The following is a 22,725-nucleotide window of genomic DNA, read 5'->3' as shown; positions in this document are numbered from 1 at the left end:
TCGCGAGTCTGGTGGACATTCAGGGAGTGAAGGCAACTATGATGTTTTTTAACAATTATTTTTCAATTATTTTTTATATATTGTTGTTTATTAATTATTTTAAAATGTCTTCAATGTGTTTCTCGTCTTTCTGTTTACAATAATGTTTCGAATTGTCATGCCTATTTCAAAACAATACACAAATGAATACAGAACCTTTATACAACCCCTTCTGGGTACAAGATGAACATGGGGCTGGCTGAGTACCTTTGACACTCTGTTCCTGTTTGTCATGTTGATCTGGCTGTGTGTAACTGAGCTAATGTGCTCGATAAGACTATGACCTTATGTTCCTCTTCATCTATGAAGAAATACTTGCGACATGTTGTTTGAACTTTTCTATAATGGGAAACATATTTAACAACATAAAATGGTTATGTATTTGATAGTATCTGGAGAGTCATAGGTTGCCTCTCAGTATGAGTGTCCAGGGACACACACGTTGATGAGTTTTAGACATATTGACATCAAGGTCAAATAAACATGTTATAGACAAACTGACAATAGGAGTTACATGTATATACATACTTATTCAGCAGGACAATGTGAAACTACTCTATCAAGAATAAAATACCACATTTTTCATCTGATAATGCTGAACTCGAGAATGTTTAGTAAGATAATTTTATTAATTTTTTACATATATCACTATTATAGAAAGTGCCTTGATAATCTTGTTGAATCATAAACAGTAAAGTAAAACAGATATCATTTGCATTAATGAAATGTCAATGGAGAAAAAAAAAGCTTAGAGTCCTACATAATTATTAGTACTTCAAAAGAGCTAATTATTTTAATATAATAAAATAACCACTAGATTCGAGAAGAAATTGATTGCTTGACTTGGTATCATAGTCATGTGTATGATAGTTTTCTGTCCCTCAAAAGAATGAGAATATATACACATGTTCTTACTTTTATATAATGTCCACTGCTAAACATGCAAAAAAGGAATCGTGCAGATATATTATCAATTGCAATGTGCATATATATATAGATATAGTTATAATATTTTGTTTGTTTGTACTCCATGTTAAGCATTGATAGAGATTGAAATCCAAATAACCTTTTGATGTGCAATTACTTTTCCTTGTAATGTTAGTTTAGTGGAGCATATTGGTGTAGAATGTAAAAAAAAATTCATTGCCTCAATGGAGTAAACGAACTCTAAATTTACTGGTTTCTTTTCAATACCCCTTTAAGCCACTTATGCAAGTTGGATACTTTAGTGTAAATGCCATATTTGCCTTGTTGTGCACAACCTTCTCCCCAGCTAACAATCCCAGTGACAAAAAAGACATCTTTGTATTGGGTGACATGTGGACCTCCGCTGTCTCCCTGACAAGCATCCTTCAGTTCTGTGTTGTAGCCAGCGCAGAACATGTTTTCAGTGATCCGGTGCTTACTGGACTGTATGCAAGTCTCTCTACTAATGTAGGGGACTTGGAGCTTCTGGAGCTTTGTTGCTTGAACCCCTCGTTCATGAATACGTCCAAAGCCGCTCACTAGCCCTGCCTCACCTTTCACCAGCACTTGTTCTGCAAAATCAGGGTCAGGAAGGCATGCCGCAATTATATTATCAGTAAAGTTTATAGCTTCTTTCAGCTTAATTACGGCAATGTCAAAATCATAGGTTTCCTTGACGAACTTTGGATGTACAATTATCTTTTCCACCTTATGTGTTGATTCAGTACCCTCATGCTTTAGTCGATTCAAATCGCCTGTAAAATGGTACAAAATAGAAATATTATGCACACAGTAAAGTTGATGAAAACCTTTCTTAGTGATATCATGCAGTTACGAAAAAATTGGTAGTCATCAGAGACAAAACATTTTCTTCTATTTTAGTCTATTTAGCAAAATGTATTGTATGCTTTTGTCAATAGTGGATTACTTACATACATACACTATATGGACAAAAGTTTTTGGACGCTTGACCATTGCACCAACAGGGACTGTAATAACATTGTATTCAAATACATATACTTTAATATGGAGTTGGTCCTTTTGCAGCGATAACAGCTTCCACTCTTCTTGGAAGGCTTTCCACAAGATGTTGGAGTGTTTCTGTGGGAATTTGTGCCTATTCAATCTGTAGAGCATTTATGATGTCAGTCACTGATGTTGGCTGAGAAGGCCTAGCTTGTAATCTCCTTTCCAGTTCATCCCAAAGGTGTTTGATGGGTTTGAGGTCAGGTCTCTATGCAGGCCAGTCAAGTTCTTCCACGCCGAACTCATCAAACCATGTCTTTGTAGTCTTTGTATGTTGGAATAGAAAAAGGCCTTCTCCAAACTGTTTCCACAAAGTTGGAAGCATAGTATTGTACAAAATGACTTGAAGCATTAAGATTGCTCTTCACTGGAGATAAGGGGCCTAGCTCAAACCCTGAAAAAACAGCCCCATACCATTATCCCTCCTCCACTAAACTTCACAGTTGGCATAATGTAGTCTGCCAAACCCCGACTCGCCCATCTGCTGCCAAACAGACAAGAGTGATTCATCACTCAACAGAACACGTTTCCACTGCTCCACAGTCCAGTGTCTGTGTGCTTTACACCAGTCTATCCGAAGCTTGGCATTGGTCTTGGTGATGTGAGGTTTGCTTGCAGCTGCTCGGCCATGGAAACCAATTCTATTAAGCTTCCGCCACAGTTTTTGTGCTTACACTAATGCCAATGGAAGTTCGGAACTCTTCAGCTATGTAATCAGCAGAGCGTTGGCAACTTTATGCACCATGCGCCTTAGCACTCAGTGACTCCGCTCTGTGATTTTATGTGGTCTTCTGCTTTGTGGCTGAGTTGCTGTTGTTCCTAATAGCTTTCACTTTCTAACAATATCACTTACTGTTGACCGTGGAATATCCAGCAGGGATGAAATTTCACAAATCTTCTTATTGCAAAGGTGGCATCCTATCACAGTACCACGCTTGAAGTCACTGAGCTCTTCAGAATGACCCATTTTGTATAATAAATGTTTGCGAATGTAGACTCCATGGCTAGGTGCTTGATTTTATACACCTCTGGCAACAGATCTGATTGAAACACCTCAATTCAATAATTTACAGGTGTGGCCAAATACTTTTGTCCATATAGTGTACCAAATAGTGCAAATACAAATCCTATCTAAAATATCAATAATTAAATTTGCTTAGAGTTTTGTCTGTGAGTAGTTGTCAATCTTGGCAGATAATTGCAGGTCACAGGAACTTAAGGGAGTGGATACAGTTGTACAATATTACAGCTGTGCTCTATGGTAGTACAAATAAACAACTGTTTTGATAATATTAAAGCAGCCGGGGCAAATTTAATTAGGATGGCAGATCACGGTTACGTGTAGCTGCACACTTCCCGTTACCGCAACTTTGCGGATTTCCCTTCGCATCCCACAGTGTTGTGAAGGGAAATCCACAGTGTTGTGGTACCGTATTGGTACTTTATGTGCGCAGCCGCGTGTAGCTGCAATTTGCCATCTTAATTGAATCTGCCCCTTAGGGGTAGATTCAATTAAGTGCAAAGACCCATTGGAGCCTAGTATGATGTTTTTTACTGCATGCATTTACAGGAATAATGGTACATAAATCATCTCTTATATTTGCTTGCACAGTCCCTTCAGATAGAAGAAAATGATTGTAAATATAGCACGTTTTTAATGTATGCTTTGAGGCACTTCTGGTTTCTACTTCCAGTTCTTTTTCTTAGCTTATCATAAAGGGAAAAAACTGGCAGACCTAGTGGTGTGTAGGTCTATCCTGCACATAGAGATACATTGTAGATGTTGCATCTCCTGATACGATATCCTTAATGATTTTACCAACAGTTAAAAAACAAAACTCCTGATCAGCTTACCGATTCATGTTTACACACTAATCATATTTTACACAATTTACCTTCAGATCTGTGCACTTCATCTGTCATAACATCGGCTGAAAGATTGTGACACTGCATACCCCATAGAGATCTATTGACACTGCAGGTCATGAGTACATACACACTGCAGAATTGGAACAACATCGATCCATCATTGAACGACATTTTAAGTCCGGTTTAAAAATAATATGAAACGATACAATGTGCTTTGGAACGATAATTATTCATCATTGCAGAGTACACACTAATGCAATGTCAGGCCGAACGGCTGTTCATCGTTTGATTGGCCCGATAACCGTCTGAAAACACTGTAGCGCGTACCAAGTCTTAGGCTGTCATTGATTTCATGGGATGCATAAAGGTGTTCCATATTTGGTGACAGGTCTACTTACCTACAACAACTTTGAAGTACTTTGTCTGATTCATGCAATGCGCTGCAGTGAGGATAAATTGTTTGGATAGGATTGTTCCTCCACAGAAAGGATCATTGTTTTCACTTATTAAGACAGCCTATGGAGATTTATATAAAAAGACAATATTTATCAGATTTATATAGAGATCCAAATGAGTTCTTTAATTTCTCCTCAAGATGAATTTCTATCCCATGGAGGGGTATATGGCTATATTGTGATCATGCACTGTACAACAGCATGTAATTGATAAAGGTTTTCTATCACCATTCTTACATAGTGTCGTGATGAGGGTATAACAGATTGTAGCTCGAAAGAAGCAGATGATAGTGATCACTGAATGAATCAACAAAAAAGACAGAGTTTTCAAAATGCACAACACACCATGAACACTCATCCTGCTTTAGGTCTATTACACATAGGAACAAATGCATTTGTATATGGCTGATCTATTTTAATTAGGGATGAATGATTCCTTTTTTTTAACTTTCAAACTGCACCCATTATCTGCCGAATGTAGAACTTTGCAGTGGGACTCTATCTATTTATCTATCTATCTCATACAATTTCTATCTATCCATCTATGTATCTCATTCCATATCCATCCATCTATCTCATACCATATTCATCCATCCATCTATCTGTCTCATACCATATCCATCCATCCATCTATCTATCTATCTCATACCATATCCATCCATTCTTCTATCTATCTCATACCATATCCATCTATCTATCTCATACCATATCCATCCATCCATCTATCTATCTATCTCATACCATGTCCATCCATCCATCTATCTCATACCATGTCCATCCATCCATCTATCTTATACCATGTCCATCCATCCATTTATCTTATACCATGTCCATCCATCCATCTCATACCATATCCATCCATCCATCTATCTCATACCATGTCCATCCATCCATCTATCTTATACCATGTCCGTCCATCCATCCATCCATCTCATACCATATCCATCCATCCATCTCATACCATATCCATCCATCCATCTCAAACCAAATCCATCCATCCATCTCAAACCAAATCCATCCATCTCATACCATACCATATCCTTCCATTCATCCATCTCATACCATATCCTTCCATCCATCCATCTCATACCATATCCATCCATCCGTTTCATACCAAATCTATCCATCCATCTCATACCATATCCATCCATCCATCTCCATCCATCCATCTCCATCCATCCATCTCATACCATATTCATCCATCTATCTCATACCATATCCATCCATCCATCTCATACCATATCCTTTCATCCATCCATCTCATACCATATCCATCCATCTATCTCATACCATATCTATCTATCTATCTCATACCATATCTATCTATCTATCTATCTCATACCATATCTATCTATCTATCTATCTCATACCATATCTATCTATCTATCTATCTATCTCATACCATATCTATCTATCTATCTCATACCATATCTATCTATCTATCTCATACCATATCTATCTATCTCATACCATATCCACCTGTCTATCTATCTCATACCATATCCACCTGTCTATCTATCTCATACCATATCCACCTGTCTATCTATCTCATACCATATCCACCTGTCTATCTAATACCATATCCATCTGTCTATCTATCTAATACCATATCCACCTGTCTATCTATCTCATACCATATCCACCTGTCTATCTATCTCATACCATATCCACCTCTCTATCTCATACCAAATCCATCTGTCTATCTATCTCATACCAAATCCATCTGTCTATCTATCTCATACCATATCCATCTATCCATCTCATACCATATCCATCTATCTATCTATCTCATACCATATCCACCTGTCTATCTATCTCATACCATATCCATCTATCTATCTCATACCATATCCATCTATCTATCTATCTCATACCATATCCACCTGTCTATCTATCTCATACCATATCCACCTGTCTATCTATCTATCTATCTATCTATCTATCTATCCCATAACCATCTATCTACCTATTCTATGCCATATCCATCTCATACCATATCCATCTCATACAATATCTATCTATTTATCTATCTCATGCCATATCTATCTATTTATCTATCTATTTCAGGCCATACCTATCTATCTCATACCATATCCATCTATCTATCTATCTATCTATTATCCATCTATCTATTATTTATCTATCTATCCCATACCCATCTATCTATCTATCTATTTATCTATCTATCTATTTATCTATCCCATGTCATATCCATCTATCCATCTCATACCATATCTATCTCATGCCATATATATCTATTGCATGTCATATCAATCTATTTATTCATCTCATGTCATATTTATCTTTCTATTCATCTCATGTCATAACTATTTATATCATGCCATATCTATCTATCTCGTACCATATCCATCCATCTATCTATCTCATACCATATCCATCCATCCATCTATCTCATACCATATCCATCCATCTCATACCATATCCATCCATCCATCTATCTCATACCATATCCATCCATCCATCTATCTCATACCATATCCATCCATCCATCTCATACCATATCCATCCATCCATCTATCTTATACCATATCCATCCATCCATCTATCTTATACCATATCCATCCATCCATCTATCTCATACCATATCCATCCATCCATCTATCTCATACCATATCCATCCATCCATCCATCTATCTCATACCATATCCATCCATCCATCTATCTCATACCATATCCATCCATCCATCCATCTCATACCATATCTACCCATCTATCCATCCATCCATCTATCTCATACCATATCCATCCATCCATCTATCTATCTCATACCATATCCATTCATCCATCTATCTATCTATCTATCTATCTATCTATCTCATACCATATCCATCCATCTATCCATCCATCTATCTATCTCATACCATATTCATCCATTCATATCATACCATATTCATCCATCTCATACCATATCCATCCATCCATCTCATACCATATCCATCCATCCATCTCATACCATATCCATCCATCCATCCATCTCCATCCATCTATCTATCTCATATCATATCTATCTCATACAATATCTAACTCATACCATATCTATCCCAAACCATATCTATCCCAAACCATATCTATCCCAAACCATATCTATCTCTCTATTTATCTATCTTGTTAAAGGAAGTTTAATGTCAAGTGGTCACCATCTGCATTTTGTGACATAACATTTTGGTTAAAGCAATAGTTCAGTCAATTGTTAGACTATTTAAGTGATATTCCTAATATCAATCTGTGACTAAATTTAAATAATATAATTATTACATTTACCTGCCATGGACATTCCCCAAATTTGCAATCCTTTCCACCAACAATTCTTGTATTAGGGTCATCGTCAGTCTCAGGATTGCTGTCAGAATGGTCAGTTTCTCTTTGGTCGTTACTTTTTGGTGCAGAATCAGCAGGATTCACAGTAATATTTCTTGTCTGAGGACCATCTGTGTGATTTTCCACTTCCTCAGGTATTGACCTCTTGGATTTGAACCCAACTCTCTTCCCGCAGGGATATTTCCCTGCACAAGACAATCAACATTTTTAATGACATGGAAATACAAAATTAATCTGTCAGTTAACAATATAACACACAGTGAAATAACGGAAATATCCACCCAATTTCACATAATAGAAAACGTAAAAAGCTTGTTCATTGATTTTCTTTCTTTTTAATTTTTTGTTTTGTTTTAAGAAGAGTGTATGCAAGTAATTGGGTGCTTAACTTTACTTATGTTTAAGCATTTCACTGCTTTAATTTAGTTTAGATATGTTAAACACATGTATCATTATATTAATTATTATTTTTATTAAGAAAGCAGCATAATATTATTAAAATACAACGTGTCCAATCATATGTATGTAAATACTAGAGATGCTCAGGCTTGGTTCCTTGAGAACCGAGCACACCCGAACTTCGCCAATCCGAGTACCGAGCCAAGCCAGCTCCGTACTTTCATGCGCCCTCAGAATTGAAAACGAGGCAAAACGCCATAGTTACATTGTCGGATCTCGCAAATTTTGGATTCTATAAGTACCACCCTCCACGGTGATCTAGCGCCATTTCAAAGAGGGACACAGAAGGGGTAGCATGGTTCCTGGCAGTTTCTAGTGCAGTTGGGCAGCGTCTTAGGTAGAAAAGAAAGAGGAGGGTTAGTAGTGTTCTTCAAAGTCTCCAGTGACATTAAGGAAAGCTCCATTGCTAATTGTCATTGCTGAAATAGAAAGAATAGGGCTGGTAGTGTTGTTCTTAATCTGTACTGTACTGTGTTATAAAAATGGATTCACAGCAGTACACAGAAGACCTGGAGCAGCAAGCAGCTGCTGGCACCAGTCATTATGATAGTAATCCCTCTACGTCATCTGCTGAAGCCTATGTTAAAGTGAATAGTGTTTTTAAGTCAGAGAAACAAAAATCTAAAAAAACACCTTTTACCTTGGTAAAGAAAAAAAGACCTGTAATCCAGGCAAAGATATCTGCAGAAAAAAATAAAATTTCCAACATGCCATTCTACACACGCAGTGGCAAGTAAAGAATGAGGCCTTTGCCTTTCTCTATGAGTGCTAGGTCTGCAACTGTCACTGAGGCATCTTCTTGTAAGGTCAGTCATGACCAAGCAAGACCTTGTCATTTGGACTCCAAAAGTGGTGCCCAAATACTTTTATGTGTAACAGCCGAGCTGGAAGAAAACAGTAAGGCATTAGAGGAAAATGTATTTTCAGATTCAGAAATGACACAAATCCCTGAGGAGAGTCTATCCACGAGTGCTATGTGTAAGCCTGACCTTTCTGATAGTGTACCCATAAAGAAGGCCCCTTTCAGCACTTCTGCAGATGTGTGCATGAACAGCCCAAGTGTAGCCGGTGATACACAAATTGAGGATGCCACTTTGGAATTGCAACAGGATGAGGGGGATATCTGTGTTGCTGACGAGGGCGCTAATGAGGATGATGTTGTTTGTGTAAGTCCTGCACCAGTGGAAGCAGTTCTGGCACGTGATAAGAAGGTGGCCATTGTCATGCCTCGGCATAAGACCAAAAAATCCACATCTTATGTGTGGAATTATTTTTACCCAAATCCTGACAACAGTTGTCTAGCCATTTGTTGCGTTTGTAAAGCCACAGTAAGTCGAGGTAGGGACCTTAACCATGTAGGAACCTCATTCATGTTACGCCATTTGAAGCGAGTTCATGGAAAGCTGTTGGGAAAATCGGAAACTTATGCTAAAAAAATAACAACAAGCAGTCCAGCAGACGCCATGGCGACTATGCTAGTATTAGATCTGCGTCCAATATCCACTATTAATGCAGCTGGATTTAGACAGTTACTTGAGGTCTTCTGTCCCCGTTACCAAATTCCATCACAACACAATTTTACTAGAAAAGTTATTCCTCACCTCTACCAAAAGGTTCGTAAAAATGGAATTATTGGGCTACAAAATGCCATTCTACCCACTGTACACTTAACCACAGATATGTGGACAAGCAGAACTGGGAAAACTAAAGATTATATGACTGTGACAGCCAACTGGGTTGGTGACTCGCCTTCACAAGCAGGAACAGCAGCAGCATGTACCCAAGTATGTCACATTTGTCAGAGGCAGGCTACTCTGTGTATCGATGGCTTCAATAATGGGCATACAGCTGACAATCTAAGGGATATTATTGCAACATGGCTTATCCCGCTTGGACTCTCCTCAGGATATGTCATTTCTGATAACGCCACCAATATTGTGAGAGCATTACAGCCGGGTGAATTCCATCACATTCCCTGTTTTGCTCACACAATACACTTGGTGGTGCAGAGCTTTTTAAAAAATGACAGGGACGTGCAGGAGATGCTGTCTGTGGTCCGTAAAATATATGGACATTTTGCGGCATTCAGCAACAGCATGTAAGAGATTGCAGCTTCTACAAAAGCAATTTAATTTGCCCTGCCACCAACTGAAGCAAGAGGTGCTAAAAAGGTGGAATTCCACCCTGTACATGCTTCTGAGGATGGAGGAAGAGCGAAAAGCCATCCACGCTTAATCCACAAGCCATGACATTGGGAAAGGAGGGGGATGTATTTTACTCAAGCGAAGTAGAGAATACTTTCCGTGTTGTGCGAGGTGCTGAAACCATTCGAAGTAGTCACCTGTGAAGGGAGTTCAGACACTGCTAGCTTGAGCCAAGTGATTCCTTTAGTTAGACTTTTGGAAAAGCAGCTTGAAAAACTGAAGGAGGCGATGAACAAAGCAATTACGCTAAGTATGTCAGACTTGTAGATCAAGTACTTTATTCGCTTCACCAGGATCCAAGAGTTATCAAAATCTTGAAATCGGATCACTACATTTTGGTGACTGTGCTTGATCCTAGGTTTAAGCTCTATGTCTTCTCTTTGTTTCCAACTGACCCAGATCCCAAGAGAAGCAAGGAGCTCCTGGTGAGCAAGATGACAGCTCAAGTGTCACGTGACAGGACGGCGTCTCCTCCTTCAGTTTCTCATCAATTGCTGCTAGGAAAAAATTAGCTTTCCCAAGACGAGGGATGATGCAGATGACTCAGCACAACATTTTGACATCTGGTCTTGTCTACTGTAAAAGAATTGACCAAAATTAGTGACACCTCTGCTGTAACTCCACCTGATCCTACTATCAACTATCAACATCAAAAGAATGGTGGAGGATTATTTTTAAGTTTTTTGAACGGTGTAATGACAACAGTTTTATTAACAAAGAACAACTTTGCTTGCAGAAGTAATGTAAGCATGGTTGTCTAAAGAGACGTGTATATGTATTACTCAAACCTTACACTTTGCTGCTCTTTCATCAGTATTGCAGAAAGTGTTTGTAATCTGCACTTTATGTCAAAGGTACCTAACTATATTATAATTTTTGGGGAATTGGGTCTGATTTGAAGCACAGTGATGAACTTGCTATTTGCTGTGAATTTCAATGGCTCTTTTTAGTGCATTGTCTGGCACCCTGGATTGATCTTGATCTGATAAAAGCACGCATCCTTGGGGGGTCAGCGCTCGTTGCCATGTATTAGCTGTAGAATTACCACAATTATCCAAGGAACGGGTGGAGCAATCAAATGAACCATAACTGATTTCATGGTTCATTCTCAGTTTCACTGTACCCGCCATGTGCTCAGGGTGACGGCGATCTCCTCATCTTCATCTTCCAAAGCATAGTCTGCAGGGGCCAGTGACACACCCATTTGTTTTCTCAGGTCTCTTAGCTGTTCTTTAAACTGGACATATTTATCGTCAGGGCCTCCTCTGTATTATTCTTCTGAAGCGCAGTGTATCTCTCATGTACAAACTCTCTTAAATCCGGGATCTCATTTGGTGGGTCACATTTTAACTTAAGAATGGCTTCCTCAACTGCCACTATATATTGGTTCAAATCTCTGTTCAATGCAGCATATTCCAACATGACAGATTCCATGCTGCCCACATGTTCCGTGTCACAGTCTGTCTGAAGCAGATCTAATGCCACTCCAGTTGTAATATCCATTCTTGTCTCTACATAAGTTTGGCAGTTCTTCAGGGATGAGAGGGAGGTATCTACAGAGGAGAAGGAGATTAAAGATGCAGCACGAGCAGACATGGTTTAACAATGTAGAGTTCATTGACAGCACTGTTAGGCTTAAGGCAGCTAAGCTATTGGTAGCTTGTTTTTGGGGGCCCAAACAAACCAAGCACTTCAGCCACAAAAGTGGCACTGCTTGTCGCTGGAGTGTTTGCTTTGTTAAACTGTATATGTCCTTTTCAATATCTTACATAAGGATGGGTGGGAGGTCCTAAGGACAATTCCATCTTGCACAACTATTCTTTTCTGCCACTGCTGTGTGACAATGTTTCATAGATGTGCTATGAACTGCCGTGTGTTTGAATCATTGCTCTGTCGCTTAGCATCCAGTCAGGTCGCTGCAGTATTTGTCCGAAAGTGTATGAAAATAATATTGTGACCTGTGAGGTGGCCAAAATTGACTGAAAATGACTTGAAATTAGTGTTATTGAAGTTAATAATAAAAATGTAGGGGAAAAAAAGAGCAAAATTAAGTGATTTTAGCAAAAAATTGGGATTTTTGAGAATAATAGGGATCCAAAACCAAACCAAAACACGAAATGAATCCACATCCAAAACCAAAACCAGAACACAGGGGTCAGTGAACATCTCTAATAAATACAAAGAAAGGTAAAATAATATGATAAGAAAAAAATTCTCCTCAAGTAATTTATTACACACGAAATGTGTTGGGTATTTTTCTTATACTTTTGTCAATTTGTTTAAAACATGAAATGTTGGAGTTGTCCACTGTGACATAACCATCTCTCTTTAGCAGAAACACTGCATAGAGGTAAATCCTGAGGTCCGTCCATTACATGATAGCAGCCCTGGACAATGGTGTTTGGCTGTAAGAAGAGAAAACACTGAGAACTGAAACCATTCTACGTATTCAGTCTTTTACGAGAGAAGCTTTGGAATAAATAAGGTACCTCATGTGATTTACACAAGTTTTATGCGATCAGGTACTGCATTCATTTTCTCATATGACTACCTCATTTGAAAATCTAGTCATGTCCTCTTCTTAGCTCTCCGTCTCTCTCTCTCTCTCTCTCTCTCTCTCTCGATAGCTCTCTCCTCTCAAAGCTATCAGATGCTGCAGTGCAGTGCCAAAAAGAACATAACTAGGAAATCCTCTCCCCAACTGAACGGCTACATGTCCATACATGTATACATCTGCTACCCAAAATAATATATGATTACTTGAGTGTATCTCACAATCACCATCACAGAAGTTATATGGGAAAGCTAGATCTCCCAGTTGGGAATTATCCCTGGGCTATATTAGGGCTATATTGTATGTGATGGACCTCTAGTTCTTCCCTATATCTATATTTTAGGTATCATAGGTAGGATCTAGGGGTGCACAGAACATGTACATTTCTTACCACCATTATGAGGAAGGGTCATTAGCGCAATCACTGTTGGATCTCTAACTTAGTAAGGAGTGTTACCAAACCCAGCATGATTGTGCCATAGTAATGACTGATCCATAGACACAAAAGAGTAGCCACAGGCATGTTACATTGATTTGATGAAATTAAGTGGTAAACGTGCTTCAAGAGACATTTATTTCTCAAACACTAGCAGTATGTATAGAATTAGTTAGCTATCAAAAGATATAATTAATACAGAGATGTTATTGTTTTCCAGTACAAAATATATCCTGCACCTTCTGCTAGCTAATCTAGGTTGAAGTTACCTTACATTCTTACCAAGTACATGAAGTTAATAATATGAAATTGGAGGAAAGACAACATAAGAAAGGTTAATAGAACTAAGGGACATCCACCAATGCAGATGATTGGAGTAAGGATAACATTTAGCACACAGGAAAATTGGACGACTTGTTCCATCACATTTCTATAGACTTGATTGATCTTTCTTACCGGTTGCAATGCAGGATTTCAAATCATCTCCAAGTTGATAGCCGGGGGAACAAGAACAGGTCACATCCCTGTCTGTCACCTTGCAGAATTGATCACAGCCACCATTGTTCAGGCTGCATAATTTTTGTATTGCTGGAAAAAAGTTTGAACAAATTAGGGTAGCCAGTTGTAAGTGCTGTGCATTTTTATATAGCGACTATTTTGCAGATGGTTCGCTGAAAACCTACTACTGTTGCAACTATTGCATCACTTATTTAAACTGATATATTGTCAGAACTCATTTACAATGGAAAAAGCCACACCAAGATTAAAGACCTCATCCTTTTTAAATGCTCAGAAAATGAATTTATTATAACTATTTAGTTCTGCTATCTATTTCCCCTCTCTATTTCCAATTTTGCTACTTACCGTTCTGTTAGTATATTTCCTATTCATTGTGCACTGCCAATATGCTGACAATCTTCATATTGAAGTATTTTTATGTGGCTTGGCTTACAATTACCTTACAATACGTTAGTTTAGGGTTCTATTCTTATGTCCTGGCGGTAGCCTTCGTGCAATCAGAGGTTCCATATAGGATTTGCTACATGTGTGACTAACTGCTGACTTATAGTCATCCTGATGAAGCAAAGATCTTTCATCTGCCACCCATAAATTATTCTGATATGGTCAAGCATATTATATTTATATTTCTTGACATACAGACTATATATCACTTTTCTAAAATAAACTTCTTAAAAAGTCCCATCTTCTGTCCATTGATTATCCAGTTAAAGAAATCTGTGCTGACTCAAATGATTAAGATTTACATCCATTAAACCTAGGACATTACAAATTGAAAACCAAGATTCTGCATTTTTGGCTGACTGTGGGTTTAGAGTGCAGCAGTCAGAAGTGAGTGTCTGCCAACTGGCTGCTTTACTGATGTGGTAACATCCAAGTAATCACCAGCATAGTGTGCCAAGAGGCTGAAAGATCAACTGATTAAGTGTAGAATCATATTTAAAACAGATATAAAATTGTGTCCTAATTAATTTTAAATTTGAATGTAATCACTGCAGCCCTTGTGGATGTCTTTTTGTACAATTAGCTAGCTTATCAGTTGGCCTGGTAGGCCTGGTTTATATAGGAAAAAACAATATGTATCATAGTACAGTAAAACCCTATATTTACATCCTCTGAATCCATATTTTCCAGCACATTAAAGCCTGCATTCCCACAATTTACACCCAAAAAATCCTAGATTTGCAGGGACATTTCTGGATCACTGGGTGTACAGCTAGCTGGCGTATTCACCATGGGTGTAGGGTATGCTGTGCACATGGGCCCATAAATCAAAGGGGTTCCTCTTTGGGCTCTTGATGTAAAGATCCGTCCTGCACCTACAGTTGTGCTGACATGGCGGGATTGAGCCAGTCTATTATAGGAGGTGTTGGGTCCTTCCTGTTGGCTTCTCACTCCCAAGGAATTAGCAACCATGATAAATGTCCTACTGCTAAGAGTAGACATCAACACATTGTCCTCACTGGCTCAGCTCCCTGTCTATCAGTCTAGGCCAGGATGCTTAGAGTATGGAACCACTTAATAGCACCACCACACTAGGATAACATACATGAAAACTGTTGCATTGGTGTGCGTCCAACAGTGTAATCTGTACTTTTTAAATACAGCAAAATGTTTTAATTGATATGGCAAGTTCCAAAAATGTTGCCGACAGGGGTGAATTGACCTCCAGTTGGCTGCTTCTAACCTGGCTTATTCTCTGCTTTGTTGTAAAGCACAGACCAACCAGGAGCAGCCAACTTCCTCGTGGCATGACCACCTCTGCACAACACAGGGTAGTCACGTTGCATACCAGGAGGAGGGAATGCAGTGTGATCTCCCTCCTTCCCCTGTACCAAAGAGTCTGCAGGTACCAATTTGGTTAAGTCTGATGGCATGTGGGGGGCCTGATTGTCATATAAGGGGCATGTGCTGCAGTGTGGTGGCACATGGGAAGATCTGTTGGTCATGTAAGGGGCATGTGGGGACGTCTGAGGTACGTAGCTCTTTGCAATATCTATAGATATTTTTAGCTCTGGTTGACCACCCCTGATTGAGATTGTTCATAGGTGTCTTATAATGAAGAAATGTTCTCTAAATAAGCTAAAAGCAAATAAAAATAACACAAGGATCTAGGGGAACATACAAAAAAGAATGAACATAGCAAACTAACCTAGAATAAAAACTGTATTTCATAACAATTACTTTTTTCAAGGTAGTTGGAGGTAGGATGTTTTGATATTTTCACTTCAGAGCCTGTTACATATCTTACTTAATTTAGTCTAAGGTCATTACTTTTCATTCATTCATTCGCTTTAGTAGGCCAACTCTCTGTGTTTATATGGTAGTTAAAGCCTTGTATAGACATTTTTGATTTCAATGAGACATGAACCATCCATTAGGCTCTCTAATCAACTGTACGCATGGAGCCTTCCATTTATATATTTCTTCAATTGTACATGGAAATGCTACAGCACTGCAGAAAATAATGTTGCAATATAAAGTATAAAAATATGGGTCATCAATATATTTATTTTCATAAGATAAATACAGTATGTTACGGAGCTGTAGTAAACAGAACACTAGATAACAAAGATGATATCCAGCGCTTATAGTTATCAATTACTTACCCGTCTCACATTGTTTACCCTCAAAACCAGCATTACAGAGACATGTGTATTCAGCAATCCCATCCTTGCATGCCCCATCATTCTTACAAGGATTAGGTATACACTGGTCACCATCTGCAAACACACAAATCATAATTAACAGAGTTGTCAGAGTATGCAAATCTAGCAAGCAAAGGATTACCAGATGCACAGATGGAGCACATTTCTTTGGAACAAATTGTGCAGCTCTAAATGAGTAGGGAACATTTAGTGCATTATGTTTATATTTTCCCGTGCGGCTTGGGGTTCCTACGAGTTACCGATGCTCTTCACGAGAGGCTAAAAAAACTTGTAAATGCAAGGTACGCAGTGTACAGTACAGTGCATTCTTGTTTTTTTAAAGTCTTTGATAATGTACATAATTCTTATGAGCAAATCATATTCATGGAACATTGCATTTGTCTGTGTTAATGAAGTGCATGGAAGATGATGATACAAGAATGGAGACTACAGTACATGCTCTACAAGACGTGCAAATGATTATTTCAGATTTAACATAACCAATACTGGTGAGTCCGGCGGCTATCCACCAGGGGTTGGGTACGATAGTGCGGCAACCACAAACCCGACAACACTTACTCCGACATGGATTATCAGAACTTCTCATCTCCGACAGAGCGCCTAATCCGACTGTTCAAAAACCAGAACTTTATCCAATGCGACGAATGAACATGCCGGGAGCCTAAATGACGTCACTTTCAAGGGCTACAGTAGTATTTCTGGTGTTAAAGGGGTAATGCCAGGAGGCGCCACCTGTACAATGTGTTTTAGTAGCGCTTCTACATTGTACAGGCGGCGCCTCCTGCCATTACCCCTTTAACACCAGAAATACTACTGTCGACCCTTGAAAGTGACGTCATTTAGGCGTCCCAGCATGTTCATTCGTCGCAAGATCTACTTATTGAACAGTCGGATTTGGCGTTCTGTAGGGGATGAGAAGTTTGGATAATCCATGTCGGAGTTATTGTTGTCGGGTTTGTGACAGTCGCTGCAATGACTACCACCAATCCACCGGCATTGGTCTTTTAATGTCGGCAATGTGATTGTTGACATTGTGAATGTCAACAATCACACTGTCAACATTTTCAAGCTGTCCCCACAATGGAAGTGTCGGCATTTAGCCTGCCAACATTTTCATGTCAACAGGTTAACTGCTGACATTTCCAATGTCGGAATTCAGTACCCTACCCAGCTTAAATCACTTACAGCTATCGTGGGATGTGAATGCACTTTCACTCTTGTACTGTTCTGGGACGTTTTTGGACATTGTTTTTGGGATTTTCCCAATTTATTTCTGCAAGAACACCACAGAGGACTTGCACATACCCTTCATCAAAATCTTGTATATTATTAGAGAGTTACTATTATTGCATTAATTTGTGCCATCAAACTAAATTAGCGTGATCGGTTCACTTTCATTTGGTTTCACATTTTTAACTTTGAATTGATGTTATGATCAAAATTTTCAGCATGCTTTGCTTTAAATAAATTGTAGTTGCTGTAGTTAGAGGAATGATTCATTTTTTTTCCACATTTAAACAAGAAAATTATATTTACGGTTAATTCCTTTTCCTCAAAATATTCCATGGCAGTCATTACAATGGGTTAATCCCTTCTAGCCTTAGGTTGAGACAGGAAAATAGAAACACCCCAGATAATTTATGGTGCAGCTCCTCTTCTTTCCCTTTGAGCAACTTCCCAAGCTATTCCTAAAATAGATAAGCTAAACATATCGACCAACATAGGTAGGAATACTGGGCTGCGATGGAGTATTTTGAAGAAATAGAATTAACAGTAAATCTAATTTGCTTCTATTCTTTAATATTCCATGGCAGCCTTTACAATGAGATCTACCAATGCAATAAGAGCAAGGAGGGCAACAAACATCAAATCAGCCATGTATAATGCATATTCAAAGATAACTAAAGTAGTTGTATGTCCAGTAGATAAAGACTGGCGAAGATATGAATAGATGACCATCCAGTCGCCGATATACACTATTGTGTCATGAGCCCTCTGAGCCCAAGTTGTTGTCACTGCTCTTGATGAGTGAGCTTTCAGGATTTCTGGCCCTTTATGTTCAGTTCTCTTGTATGCCTCTGTAATAACTTCACTGATCCATTTCGAGATGGTCTTTTTTGATGGGGTATACCCTTTTTGGGGTCCTGTCAGGATAACAAATTGTTCTCGGTTCCTATATACCTGTTCTGGATTAGTACACAGAGATTGCTATGACTAAATCCAATGTGTGTAGCTTTCTTTGTCATCAGCTGGTAGTGAAAAAATGGAGAACAATATGATTTCTTGATTAATATGAAAAGTGGATCCTACCTTTGGTAGGAAAGCTGGATTAGTCTTTAATAATCCCCTATCTGTGTAGACATTCAGAATGGGTTCTTTGCACCACAAATCCTATAGTTGTCCAATTCTACAGACAGAAGTAATTGCCTCTAGAAAAACCACCTTCCGTGTAAGCCACCTTAAGGAAACATCGCAAAAAGATCAAAAAAGGAAAAACCGAAGTAATAGCAATACTTCTATTCAAAGGAATCAGGTATCATTGTGTTGAGAACTCAATTGAAATCCCATTCTGCCACAAAGGCCTTAATTCAAGTACAAATTTGTTTTCACTACTTGAACAAAAAATGGATAATAAGGTCTTCTGAAGCTGACTTGGTGTCTGGCAAGTCATAGAGTGCAGATAGCTCTACCATTAGAGTTGACAGAGCGTTACCTTTGCTCAGGCCATACTGAATAAAAATCAAGGATATGCACAATAGTATATGTACAATAGTAGCTGAATCTGGATGCACTTTAGGCTCAGATGAAGTTTTTAATTGACCAGTAGAAGTTTATCTGACCAAAGAGGTAGAGCCTGCATTGTGACTAGAATAGAAGTATTTCTATTAATTATGTTTGTCCTTTTTTTATTCTTTTCCAGGGTGCAAGCAATGAAAGGAAGTGTAGCTGAACCTAGCTGAAAGATCTATGGGATTGCCAAAGCATCTATCCCCTTTTTTTCATTACGGCAGGAGAAAAATCTAGGTGTTGCTGATTTGTCACCCGTATGTCTACTTGAGGGAAGCCAAAGTTTTTTGAAGAGAGTCCACTCTCTTGGCTATGACATTCTGTCGGCCTGTCACATAAAATGCTAAGAGTGATATCAGGTTTCTTTCTGCCCATGACATGATTTTTACTACTTCTGCTATCATGGTCCAGCTCCTGCACCTACTTGGCGATTTATGAACAACAAAGACACAGGACGAATTTGGGACCCCGGTACTGTAAGTTCTTGGTGCTCCCTCCATAGATGAAAACTTCAGAACAGTGTGGCCAACAACCAGGGAGGGAAGATGTGCAACCCACAGAGAACATGACTAGCGTCATAGTGTAGTATGTAAATAAAATTATTAAAATCAGCGGATTGTACTTTACTACCATCCTCAGGTTCTGCAGTTATATGGCGTTGGAGATGCCTTTGTTTATCCGTGTCACTTTTGAATGCCAGCCACTTACTTCATTCATAAACGTCAGTGTGGAAGATGAAGGAGGAGGTGGGAGAAGGTGTAAAGCAAGAAGAAAAGTGGGTTGTGAGGGCCACAAGGGGAAAAGTGAAAGGTGGCGGCAAATGGTAGAAGACAGTGGGGGGATAGATATGATAAGAGGGGTAAAGGGAGACAGACACACAAAGGGGGAGAAAAAAAAGACAGAAACCCACAATGCAGAGGCAGAGACACACAACAAAAAGGGAGGACAAAGAGACAGATGGGAAGAAAGAGGAAGACATACAAAATTAAATTCACACACACAAAGAGGGGGGCAGAGGCACACATGAGGAGACACAGACTGGCACAGATAGAGACACACTGGCGTAGGCAGTGGCAGGAGTAATGCTGGTGCCTACAGTATTATGGCAGAGAAGTTGGTACAGACAAGGGAATTGCAGAAAGACTTGTGTAAGAAGGGAAAAGGCAGAGAAGCGGGGCAGACATAGGAAATAAAAATAGGCTGGCATAGAGAGAAAAGGGAGAGAGGTTGGTACAGACAGGAAGGGCAGAGAGGCTGGCGCAGACAGGGATATGTGTCTATGTACACATACTTAGACATACTAAGTATGTGTACATAGACACAACTGTACTCCTTCTCCACTGGACCACGGTTCCTGAGATCCATATATACAATGGCAAATAACAAACCTATGTTATTTGCCTTCCATTCTTCCTAGATGTGGATCTCAGGAACCGTGGTCCAGTGGAGAAAGGTGTAGAGGTGGGTTGAGCAGATGCGCAGGAAATGTTGTAGCACTGGCTGACCACTGACCCCTCCCTTGCATACAATGCCAGAAATATGGTGACGGCATGAAACTTGATAAAGCTGTGCCAAAGCTTAATTAACTTAACTTAATTTAATTAAAACTTGAGGTGGCTCCAGCTTAGGCCCAGGCCCTCAGGTACCCAGTACTTCATACAACTATCCTTCTTCCTATCCATAGGATCTCTCAGAGGGCCACCATCTTCTGAAGGAATTGTAGTCCAGGCTGATAAACAGTTATAGCCGTTTCCCCTTTTGGAAATGAACCTTATTTCTGTGCCTCTTCATCACTGAAGGGATACATGTATTCTAATATTTTCATGTTTCCTAGATTTTCTACTTGATTCCATTCTTTATGAATAAAATAGTTTACTAATTGATGCACAGGAAAAACTCTGTTTCTCTTACTACGATCGTCAGAAGAGCAGCTTTTGAACTGTAGTGGAGGTTGATGCTTCATCCACTCTCATGTGTCTGAGCAAAACCTTCACATTATCCAAACCGAATAGTTGTTCTTTAATTTCAACGCTCACTACCAGAGATTTCATTCACATCTCTCAAAGAATCCAGTTCTGCCGGGAAGACCAGTCCTTTAAGATCATACTTGTCTGGGATGTTACTCTCTTCACACCCTGCATATGTATCCTCCTTAGTCACAAATGATTTTTATCATCCTGGCTATCAGTTCCTTTTATTGCTCAGGGGACTGGTAATTACAAATTGCACAAAAAAGACCTTCACAATCAGTAAGCAAAGGGTTTTCATAGGCTCCCCAGACCCGATTCTGCTGGATTTTATTCTCATTGTTCCCCTCCACAGCCTCTATAAGAGTACCGAGACAGAAGATTGTTACTATACAGCTAACAAACTAAAAAATCCAGAAAATCAAGCAAGGGATTACATAGAACGGGTGTTCTGTGTCTGTCTAGGTTTAAACTCCATTCTGCTTGCAAATGGCTGGTTGCTCATTTGCTCCATTTTCCCAATGTGATGGCCAGCGGTCCTACCAGGGAACAGGGAACATTGATATTGGCAGTGCCAAGGTCCTCCTCTGCTTTATCCTCCAGATTGGCGTAGTTTAACCCTTAACATGGTGCTCGCATATGAGCAAAGCACCCCTGAAGGAGCACACATTCCATCTTCAAATTCGAATTACAAATTTACATTTCTTTCTACCGTGTTTACTACCAAAGGTAGAAACTTGCCGTCCGCGGATATCCTGCTCTGATTCTTTGGCTTTTACCACCAGTGATGCATCACTGGGACCACAGAACCAGGTAAACCCTACATAAAGAGAAATAACAACCTACTACCTGGCCTCTCTATTCTCAACTAGAGACAAGAAAAAAAAATAAGGGAAGAGAGGGAGCTGCACAATATACTACTTGGGGTGTTTCTATTATCCTGTCTTTACTTAAGGGTAGAATTACGCATTGTAATGACTGCCATGGAGGATTGGTGAGGAAACACTGGTTTCATTTTTTCTCTAACAAGGTTGTATGTCTTTCTCTAAAACACACTGTATAGACTATATTATTTTATAAAATATTACATTGCTATACTGTTCATCACATAGCCTCTCCAAGTAGGGGGAGTATGTGATTTGAATGTCTGCTAAAACATCTATTCATGATTACAGTACTACATGTGAGTTCCAATAGCTGTGACTTATTACCCAAGTAACCCTACAGTAGTTTTACCTTATACAGATGACTGTAGCATTTTGGCATATCACACAACCTACACCCCCATGATAATAATACTCCACAGAATATTGAATTAAAAGTACGGTGTACAATTTCAAAATGTCAACAGCAATATACTGTAGTATACTGTAGTAATTTTATGTAGCTTTATGTAATTATACACAAAGACTATTGCAAAAAAACTCATTTAGTTT

The 22,725-nt window shown here is 39.0% G+C and overlaps 1 protein-coding gene across 2 annotated transcripts in view; it reads right to left on the bottom strand.

Annotated features, from left to right (window-relative positions):
- Positions 1 to 647: 647 nt before the first annotated feature.
- F10 (coagulation factor X) overlaps positions 648 to 22,725 on the bottom strand; it is a 33,572-nt gene continuing 11,494 nt past the window's right edge. For both annotated transcript variants that reach the window (XM_075200036.1, XM_075200035.1), the window contains 5 exons: positions 16,476 to 16,589; positions 13,804 to 13,935; positions 7,638 to 7,879; positions 4,299 to 4,416; positions 648 to 1,760 (listed from right to left, as the gene is read on the bottom strand). In XM_075200036.1, the coding sequence (XP_075056137.1) occupies positions 1,213 to 1,760; positions 4,299 to 4,416; positions 7,638 to 7,879; positions 13,804 to 13,935; positions 16,476 to 16,589 (1,154 nt within the window). In that variant the 3' untranslated portion in view covers positions 648 to 1,212. The remainder of the gene's footprint in view (positions 1,761 to 4,298; positions 4,417 to 7,637; positions 7,880 to 13,803; positions 13,936 to 16,475; positions 16,590 to 22,725) is intronic.

This window comes from Mixophyes fleayi, chromosome 2, assembly GCF_038048845.1.
Source record: "Mixophyes fleayi isolate aMixFle1 chromosome 2, aMixFle1.hap1, whole genome shotgun sequence".
Classification (NCBI taxonomy): domain Eukaryota; kingdom Metazoa; phylum Chordata; class Amphibia; order Anura; family Limnodynastidae; genus Mixophyes; species Mixophyes fleayi.
The sequence above is the reverse complement of the archived record's forward strand: the minus strand, read 5'-3'. Positions and strand labels throughout refer to the sequence as shown.